The sequence below is a fragment of the Polypterus senegalus genome, chromosome 5 (genome assembly GCF_016835505.1).
Source record: "Polypterus senegalus isolate Bchr_013 chromosome 5, ASM1683550v1, whole genome shotgun sequence".
NCBI lineage: Eukaryota > Metazoa > Chordata > Cladistia > Polypteriformes > Polypteridae > Polypterus > Polypterus senegalus.
In genome coordinates this window covers 40,838,317-40,848,962 of record NC_053158.1, presented here as the reverse complement: position 1 = coordinate 40,848,962, position 10,646 = coordinate 40,838,317, and the positions used below count along the sequence as shown (strand labels likewise).

At 38.0% G+C, this 10,646-nt stretch overlaps 1 protein-coding gene across 2 annotated transcripts in view; it reads right to left on the bottom strand.

Moving 5' to 3' along the window:
- Nucleotides 1-2,867: 2,867 nt before the first annotated feature.
- The window catches only part of tgs1 (trimethylguanosine synthase 1), a 57,001-nt gene continuing 49,222 nt past the window's right edge, over nucleotides 2,868-10,646 (bottom strand). For both annotated transcript variants that reach the window (XM_039754519.1, XM_039754520.1), the window contains 3 exons: nucleotides 7,986-8,202; nucleotides 5,475-5,553; nucleotides 2,868-3,074 (listed from right to left, as the gene is read on the bottom strand). In XM_039754519.1, the coding sequence (XP_039610453.1) occupies nucleotides 2,961-3,074; nucleotides 5,475-5,553; nucleotides 7,986-8,202 (410 nt within the window). In that variant the 3' untranslated portion in view covers nucleotides 2,868-2,960. The remainder of the gene's footprint in view (nucleotides 3,075-5,474; nucleotides 5,554-7,985; nucleotides 8,203-10,646) is intronic.

Below are 10,646 nucleotides of genomic sequence, written 5' to 3'. Positions count from 1 at the left end.
TGGTCTATCATCCACACTTTTTCTGGTGCTTCCCCCTGAATCACACAGCAGTAGTCTCCAATCACACTCACATCCCAAAGTTTCTCGTATCTTCTTTCCATATCCTTGATATTCTGATGGGATCTTTCCTCCTGATGGGCTCCTTTCTCACTGCCTTATTTTTTTTTTTTTGGAGGGGAAATCTTAAGTGAATCCAACAAGTGAACCTTGAGACTCCTGTTACAATCCACTTCTTCGACTGTGACCAATACTTGTTTTCTGCCATTTCATTATCATTAGGATCCTTATTGTTATCTAAGGGTTCTGAAATGTTCTCTGAATGAAGCCAGAGCCTCTCATGCCAGGTCATTCCTCACACCCTTAGATTCTCCATTAGAAATCTGATTTTTAATAGCAGACCTGGCTCAGATGTTTTCTTTTAATTTACACTCCGACAATACCAGAAACCTTTGCCACAAACTCTTCAAACAGACACCAGGCTTTGCTAGACCTTTGACAAAGCACATCGTTAAGTCGAGCTTCACATGATGGGGTGGCGGTAGCACTTCATCTGGATCCACCAAGTGAGGTTGCATGATCTTTTAGGCACCAAGCTGTACCGTTCTTCGAGCTGGCCATTCCTCCTGAATGCCCTGTAAATTCCTGGCTCTGCTGACCCACATGGGAATTTTGTAGGCCCTGATTGCTATCCCAGTAAGATGCATAGAACTTTCATTTCTTCATATGAGAGTTAATGGTGCTAATTGTAATTTTCTCATACATTTTCAAAATTCTAATATGGTTCTTTCAAATGCATAAAATTGACAAAGCAATAGGTATGATGTGTATTTATTATCAATACGAAGAAGACCTCTTTTTGAGTCTACAAATAATTTCCATTCATCTGCATTGTAATCGCTCCAAAGTTTCTGCATTAGGCCATTTATGTCAGTGCAGCAAGACCAGGATCCATCTTTCTTGAAATAATTCTACACCCTTCTTCTCGATGTGCTTGCCCTTACTGTTTTTAGTGGCTAAGCGAGTTGTCAGTTTCCTTACCCCGGCACCACCTCTCACTTGCCGGACAGACACACATCCCACTTCCATGCGTAGACATTTATATAGAAGGATAGCTATGCTACCCATCTAAGAGGGACTGAAATCTAAGTAATCAATGTTAACCTCTGCGTTAATAGCTGCAGTGCACCAGCTATTGGAATGTTTTATGGAGTGCATGGAATAACAAAATGCATTGCATTGCATTTCAAGCAAAAGCTGGCAAAGGTCCTAGTGAAATACCGGTTCGTTTCTTTTAGTTTTTAAATCCCCATTGGCTGTCAGAGTTCAGATATTATGACTTCTTGAGAGAAAGGACATGGTCTGTGCTGCACTTGTAATCAAAATTGTGCAGGGCCCACAATGGCATCTGAGCCGTTGCAAGCAAAAATGGAGATCAGCAGTTTTACGATACATTGACATTAAATGCGTAACCCACTGGTACCGGACAGTGAGGAGAGCGTCCTTAAGGCTACAAGATGCACACAGACAAGACTATTATTTTATGTTCAGATAATTTATCAGAGATTTTACTGAGAGATGGAAGTGGAAGCAAGACAATGGCAGCGGAAGCAGAGAGGAAAACAAAGGCCAAGGTGGGGGAAAAGATTTTTGGGCTTGAAAAGCCCGCCTCTTTAGGGTTAAGCAATAAGTATGGTAGACTGGGGTGGCATAAGAGGGATTGATCTTAAATAATTAAAAAAAAAAAAAAAAAAGGATGGTGCACAGGGTGGTGAGAAAGTTTTTAAATGATCAAACTGCACCTCCTATCCCAAAACAATGCATGTTTGGGGTCCTGGGATCAAGACTCTAGCTAGGAGTTAAACCTCAGTTTGAGGAGAAGCAATTCAGATTCTTTGAGTAGATGAAGCATGGACCAACTCAACAAGCCAGTTTGTAATTGCTGTGTGTTCCCCAAGAGTATGGATGACTTCTACACATAGTTCTGAGCTGAACTGTCTTCAGCATTTTGGAGTCACATACTATTCGCTTCTTATACTGAGAGTAGCTGCTACATTATTCATGGTACGTCAAATCCATTTAAAATGGATGTACAAGTCTGGGTAGAGGGTATTACATCTTCCTCGCTTGTCATCTCTGGTGTGCACTTCAGTGGTGTGCAAGCAGCAGGATGGAGAATCTGCACTTCCACATGTGGGATCCTGGTTCCTTTCTGGGAAAAAAAACAAGCTGACTTGCTATCAGCCAGTGGACATGTTTAAGTACCTTGAAGTTTACTTTACAATTGAATGTACAGGGCCTGTAGGAGTAGGTGGAGGTTTGATCCAGTAGTAGTAGTACTGCGGTGGCTTAATTGTACATGAAACCCTTTATTTATTGTCATACAACCCCATTGCCACCTACGCTCATGAGCTTTGTATTGTTAGAAAAGAGAGCTGCAGGTAACTTTGGGCCAAATTAAATAAAGTTCTATTAGCTCTCCATAATAAGGTGAGAACTTTGACAAGTTAGCCGGTCCTTGAAGTGCAGAAGCCAATTAAGACATCAAGAGCATCTAGTGAAGGTGCTGCTGGGTACCCACCTTGGAAGACATCATTGCTGCATCCAAATAAGAAGAAATGAGGTACACACTGAAAACTCGCAGGAAAGAGCTGTTACTTTAGAAAAGGAAATTAAGTCCACTGTCTCCAGCTTGTCACCATCTGGGCAACGTGGTAAATAAGATTGGGGACGTGCAGTGACGAGCATTTTTTTCTATTCATGATTTGTCCCATGAAATCCTTACCAGACAAACAATTGAATACAATTTTTGGAGGATTTCTTTTTACTCGTTTAATTATTATTTGACTAACTAATACAGTAAAAAAAAATTTAATTTAGCAGTTTATACAAAAAGTCTGAATTAGAGAAAAAGGTGACATGTTGACATGATAGTAATGTTCAGTTAGGATAGGAGGATTAGGTTAGGAGTCCACTTTGATTAAATTGCCAAAATAAGCAGTAATAGTTTTTAACTTTGTATTAAGAAAGTTTTGTTCTATTTCCACCTTCCCACCAGGTCCAGCTAATGATGCAATCTAAAGAAAAGGAAACAAAATACAAAATGAAAGAAAACCATCAGTTTGTCCAATTTCTTTGTTAGCCCTAATGCTTTTACTTTTGTAAAATACAGTTATAACTTTTACCAATTAGTTATTCTAACTTTTTGATAGCAAAGAGCTTGTCTTAGAAAGCAAGGAGAGACTCGTACATATTTAAATGTCTCCATGTGATTAGGGTGTCTCTTCCTCTCCCAACTGCTACTCGCAGCAAATCCCAAGTGAAAATGGAAGGATGCGCAGCGTGTGGTGGAGGAGCCTTTGCACGAGAAACACCTGATGGCCAAACTGGCTGCTGCCTGAATGGAAATCGACATTTAGCTTAGTGACGCAACTTGCTGCCCGCAGTTCCTGTGACTTGTGCTCACATCCCAGTGCTGCTGTCTTAGTAAGCGTGGAGGCTTGGAGGGAAAGTGAAACTGTGGCCATCTGGTGGTGCTGGGGGCTGACTGGGAGCTCTGCCGACGTCACCAGGAAGCACAGCTAAGAGTCAGCTGATTCTGCATTCAGTAACAGAGAGATGTCTCTCTGTTGCTTGAAGTGTTGAAGATGATACTTTAGAGCAAATCTTTGAAACTCAAATGTTACAGGTTCAAGGATGGCAATCAGTGATCCCTGAGCCAATTCCTCAGCAGAAATACCATGCATATATACAGTACTAGGGGGCTTTGCTCGCCCACCCCCTCCCAGGCGCGCTACACTCCAGCCACTTTACATCATCAAGGGGGTTTGGCTGTATGCACGCTGAGGAGATGTGGTCTAATCAGCTGCTGTCTTTCTGCTGCTGCCGAGCTGCGCGTCGATCAGTTAAAAGCCTGTATAGCAGCTGTCCTTTTGTCTCACGGGACGTTTGAAGTCTTTTGCGGGAAGTCAAATTGTCTTCTGAGAAGATCACCTATTTTCTCCTTCCAAGCCCTCTAAGATTTGTTTTTATAATAGAGAGAGATATGTGTACCCAAACCGGCTTAATCCAGCTCAGGGTCACAAGGCAAGAATCATCCCACAATGGGGACATGGTCTGAAATATATTATTATTTCTCTAGGCATAAAGCAAATTAATAGTTTATTTAAGAAACTGAAAAAACATTTTTTAACATGTCCTAAAGGAATATTAAAGATTATATCATACATAAAAAACAGAGACAGTTACTGTAGCAGCAGTAAGTCGGACGTTACTAATGATCGCAATTTACAATTTTGTGACTAAATTCAGGAAGACAGTGAGGAGTGCAATGTAAAGCGTCAGCAAAATGGCCATTCATATAATCAGCAGAAATAACAAACTCAATTATGCAAAATAACAAACAGTGCAGAAAAACTTTTGCCTTTGTTTTAAATAATTTCTCTCTCACACACACTCGCATTATTTACTTATATGTATGTGTTTGTACTGATGGAAAGCAAACATTCATTGTGTCTGAGTGTCTGTGTCACAGTGGAGTACTGATTATTTCCCTCCAAATTTACACAGTCCAATGTTTTCCAGTACACAGGATTAGTAATTAAAATTCCCAGTAATTCTGTATTGAACCAATTGTGATAACTGGAAAAGCCACGAGGCATGTATTCTCAATATATTTACATTAGCAGACATTCCAATTAAGTTTAAAAGTTTGCAATTTCTGATTAAATCCATCTTAGGTATTAGCATACAAACTTTAAATATGGTGGGAATAAACTCTTTTCTTTTCTTTTCTTTTGAATAATTACATATGGGTCGCTTCTGAGTGGCAAATGATTGATATACTTTGCATCACAATGGACAAATGTTTTTTATAAATATAAAGTGAGTGAACTCCTGGATTCAGCCTGTTCAGCCACTGAAGTTCTCCTTCAGCTCCACTGGCTGTAATCCCACAAGGGGTTGGGAGATGCGGGTTTTGGTGTGGTGAGGGTAGCTAGTCAAGGGTATGTTTCATATAAACATTACATATTCTTCACACAGAGAACCAGAGATGATAGTACTTTGGAGTCCTTTGGATCTGTAAATGACGTAACTAAAAAGGAGCTGACAAGCTGTGCTAAACTGAAAGACGCATTCACTTCTTATGAGAGAGAGAATGGATGTTCTCTGAGCATTAGGATTTCATCTCACGATCAAAGACAGACGTTCTGTGAGTCGTTAGTGAAGACTTTCACATTTCAGGAAGGGTTAATCAGCAGACCCACGGTTATAGCGATGAATATGCTGTCTTGGTAAGCAGACAAAGAATGACTCCTCAGGTGAGGAATTTTGTATCCTTGAATCTTTTTGCCTTTTAACCAAATGACTACATTTACAGAAAAACACTTCAGTATTTTAAGTTTCAATCAGTGAAACCCCAGTAACATTTTGCCATCATAATCTTGTCATAAACAAACAAATAAAAAGGAGCCTACCTGTTCCACATCAGCATTCCGTGGAAGGAAATAGACAATATTGTTGGTAATTATTTTCGACAGGCTGAAAATTTCAAATGTATTAAGTCAAGGAAAACATTTCAGTTTGAATTAGACACACTTTTTTTTCATTTAATATGTATTTTTATTTGTTAATCTTTATTCCAAGAAAATATTACTGATTCAGTATTACCCAAACAGGAAAAGATAAAGTTCTGACTGTTCTCAAAAATCATGAAGCAGTGAAAAGCGAACCATTAAAAATGCTCTTCCCTTTCCCATCGACATCAGCTTGGCTTAATTTAAAGCCACTGTGTCACTGCAAGGCAAAGAAAAGAGCAACCCTAAATGTAGGTTAAATAGTTCATTTCTGGGTTCTTTATTTAAATCCAATTTAAATTCCTTGAATAATATGTCTAATAATTTCTGAAGTTTAGATATCTAAAATGTGTCAAAGCTAAATAAAATGTCTATTAAGTAAAAAATGAGAATTTATACTTTCATCATTTATGAAACAGTGATCTTAGCATTCAAAGCAAGATGGCATTGGATATTTTTACATAAACACAGCAATTATAAGAACAAGGATAGAAGTAAATCAGAAGACAACAGTAAATGAGGGACGGTGGCAAAGCAGTCAGTTTCAAAATATGTGAAGTGCCTACCAGTCAGTGGTACCAAAAAAGGCAACAGTTGTTAATACTCTAAAGTAAATAAATAAGAGTAAGAAGAAACACTGGATATATTCAGCATGAAAGGTTAAAGCATAAGGCATAATTGCCTTATTTTCTTTTTTATCACCAATAATGCTTAAATGCAGTACGCCGTACATGTGGTGGTAAATAATGACTGCTGACAAACAGGCCAAGCCAAGCCAAGCCAAGCCTGAGTGAAGCATTATTTAAATGTGTGTTCCATTAGCCTGCCCTCCTCATATCAAACACGCTAAGGGAGATGCAGCTTAGGCAGACATTTCCATCATACACTGTCCCCCATACTTTTACCCTTTCTGATGTGGAATACTGTCATGAATCTCTACAATATTTATATAACTGATTCAGACAAAGTGAATGGGAGATAATGGCATTACTTGTGACAAGACTTGGCCATCAGACTATTTTATGATAATAATCATAATCATGGATTCATACTATTTTATATTGGAGAATGCTCAGTCAAGAGGTAACGTAGATTGCTGGCCTAGGTCACCTAGACAGGACTTTGTTTGTATGCATATTGTGTAAGTTTCTCTTGCAGAAACCTCTCTAAAATTTACTGTTTTATTTTATATCGGTGCCGTGCTCTGAGCCTATCAAATGAGATCAGTATTTATGAAAGCAAAACTTAACTGATTATGAAGCGATTATCTCAACGTACCTTAATCTTCGGATGAATTCGAGGTAGACACTGCTTTCACACCACCATTACAAGCCAGTAAATACTTATGCTAAAAACAATGCTGCCAGTTTGCGAAGTTTCAGCTGAAGGAAAGCAGGTTTTGATAATAAACTGTAGCTGTGCTGGGACAAGCACACTGTGACTGTAAACTTGAAACGGGTGGTCATTTCAGCAAGAAATATGCTTTTAGCAATAAAACCGGCAAATTGAAAGAAGAAAAATAAGTATGTGGATGGTCCCTTAAAGGACAATGACATAAAAATAATATCATCCCAATATTGTTATTTAAGACTATACAGCAGCAAGGAACTATTGGTTTTGTCCAATTCTAAAACTTCCAACACTAAATGTTTCAGCAATTATAAAAATTACATCTTAATTGTAAGTTTTTATTCCTTACAAATGCCATCTTAACTGTGTAAAAAGTGGAAAAATACATTTGTTTTAATGCATTACTGTACTCCCATTTTCTCTCCTACATGCACAAGACATGGGAATTTGGTGACTTATCCACTCTGAGCTGGCCTACTAGAGAATGTGTGTGAGTGTGTGTGATTGATGATGGACTAGCATATGGTCTAGTGAGGCTCCTTTGCTTTGGTCCAGTAATGGATGGATAGTTTCTGAACTGGATTAAATAGGTCTGATTATAAGAGATAGCTGAATATATATAGAATATAATTTGCAAAAATGAGATATACTGTAACTTAGCATTAATTCTTTATGTGTTCTTAAGTCAAGCCTCATTGCTAGTTTTAGTTTGTTCTTAAGATTTCTTTGAACACTCGGAGCAGACAAGGATTCTTTTGTTTGTTGTTAAACACTGCTCTCTGTCTTTGAGTTGAAATTTCACATCGGGGTCACAAAAGTCGATTAAATTTGCCTTTAAATGTCAATATGCAAACTCTCCACAGTGACTGGCTGAGAATCAAATCATGTCTGCCTGAGACGTAAGGTAGTACTAATAAACACCGATCCCCCTTGCCAGTTTTCATTTCAATAATTGGTATAAAATTACTTTATTTCTAAAGATAACTTACCTTTTGAGTAACATCAACACAGTGCAAGGGTATAATTCCTGAATAACTAAGCCTTGTACTTTGAAAAGGATATCCATCTGGTGAAATCATTGTTTTAATATTGAAGATATCAGCGCTGAGATAATCGGGGCCACCCCAAGGAGGGCTAAGAAACACAACATCTGCTTTCAGATTTGGGGCCAGAAGCATAAAGTCCCCCAGGATAAACTCAATGTTTTCAGCAACTCCATAAACCTCCGCATTATTTTGTGCTAAGGCTATTCGTGTTGGGTCAATATCAATAGCAATTACTAAAAAATAAAAACAAAAAGACATTTTTACATGATTACACCAACCAGTTAAAATGCACGGTAGATTTTACTGCATAATGTTACTAAACGCTGTCATCAGATGTCAACATACTATCTGGATGCTGTTCATTGCTCAGTTTGTTGTCTGGAATTCACCGTTATTCACTCTTATTTGTATTTGATAGTCCTGATACTGAGGAGAAACTGTGGTTACTTGTTAGCATTCATTTTGGCCGTTTTTTTATTAAATGATTGCATAATTAAAAATGGGTTTCCTGCTCTTTCCTTAACTGTGCCAGTTTGAAATTATTAAGAAGTCCAGGAAAGACATCAGGTCAAAACAGTCATCCAGATCTATGCCATCCTGCATATTTTTGCAATATAGGATGAACACGCAGAAGGGCAAACAACACAGCATTATCTACTCTGCTGTTGAATCGATTATTACGTACACAGTTAATTTGCAACCCAAACAATACAAGTAAAAAAGAGAGTGAATTATATGAAAAAGTAAATTAAAAGGTAATTTTCATTAAAGGTTTTGATAGCAATACGCAGAATTCCAAATTCTTTTCAGAAACAAAAATCACAATTTGGCATTTCTGACTTTGTAGAAATATGAGGGAATATCAAAAAGTTTCTGCACTTTTATAATTTTCGTTGGAAACGGTGAAGGCGTGAGGAGTAGTAACTGGGCATTAAAAAGTTGCTACGACACTGAGAAAATTGCATCACAAAGGAAGGTGACTATGTAGAAAAGTGCTCATAATTTGTTTTTGAAATTCTTAATAGAGTTAAAAAAAATTGGAAGCTTTTTGTACGTCCCTCGTAATTGAGAAAATACCAGGTGTACTGAGACGCTTCAGTGAATATGGAAAAAGACCATCAATTAGAAGACTGGCTGGACTGTAAAAGCAGTAGCTACTGTGGGCCAGAATTTGGAAGAGCCATTTTAACCACTGCCATTTCAAATTACTGAAGATATAAGTAATGTACAGTAAACCCTCATTTATCGTTCCAGACTCTACCGCGATAAATGAATTTCTGCGAAGTAGGATTCTTTATTTATAAATCTAATATTTTTGCAGTTAGAGCACAGAAAACCTGTTTAAGACCTTCTAAATACGTTTTTTAACATTATTAGAGCCCTCTAGACATGAAATAACACCCTTTAGTCAAAAGTTTAAACTGGGCTCAATGACAAGACAGAGATGACAGTTCTTTCTCACAATAAAAAAGAATGCAAGCATATCTTCTTCTTCTTCTTCAAAGGAGTGCGCATCAGGAGCAGAGAATGTCAGAGAGAGAGTAAAGCAAACAAAAATCAATAGGGCTGTTGGGCTTTTAAGTAAACAAAGCAGTTCGATAAAGCCGCCGCAATGAAGGGATCAATATGTAGGTAGTCTTTTCAGTATTTTTTAGAGGAGCGTCCGTATCTTCTAAGCAAACAGCCCCTCTGCTCACACCCTCTCCGTCAGGAGCAGAGAATGTCAGAGAGAGTGAGAGAGACAGAGAAAAGCAAACAATCAAAAATCAATACGGGCTGTTAGAGCTGTTAAGTGTGCGAAGCACCGAGCGGGAAGCACATCGTATATCATTGAGGAGTTTTATTTAATACGTAATACGTGCTCTGATTGGGTAGCTTCTCAGCCATCCGTCAATAGCGTCCCTTGTATGAAATCAACTGGGCAAACAAACTGAGGAAGCATGTACCATAAATTAAAAGATCCATTGTCTGCAGAAATCCCCGAACCAGCGAAAAATCCGTGATATATATTTAGATATGCTTACATTTAAAATCCGCGATGGAGTGAAGCCGCGAAAGTCGAAGCACGATATAGCGACTGATCACTGTAATTCACTAAAGAAAGGTTTTGGGTTGCCCTTGAAATTTTGCAATTGTGGCGGTGGAGGAGGGATGGGGTCCCTTTTCACACAATGACCGGGAGCTGAATGACATGACAAATAGAGAGATCAAGGGCTTAACCATATCAGTCTTGTTCTGGGTGCAATATATAGCCTCTGATGCACTTCCTCTCAATGCCACTGGCATGTTTAAAGCTGTTTAGTTTCTTTTTAGTTCACTTTGCAAGTAATCTTTATATCGGCATATACTAAAATAGCATAAAATGTAGTAATAAGAAGCAGAAATGTGAATGACAATGAAACACGTGTACTAAGTGTTAGGCACTATTATACAAAACACATAAGGAGCTTTAAAAATAAATACATCACTGAGTAAAAAAATTAAAGATTACATTGTATACATTTTTAGAAATGCAAAATTACACGGTAGAGCCCGGATAAATAAATATATAGTCAGCGGGAACTAAGAAGAAGGCAAGGAGTATAATGAAATGAACCAATCATTTGTTTTAAAGATGGTATAGAACTTCAGCACCAGGGATAGCTCCTCTGTACCAGAAACATGCAATCAATTTATA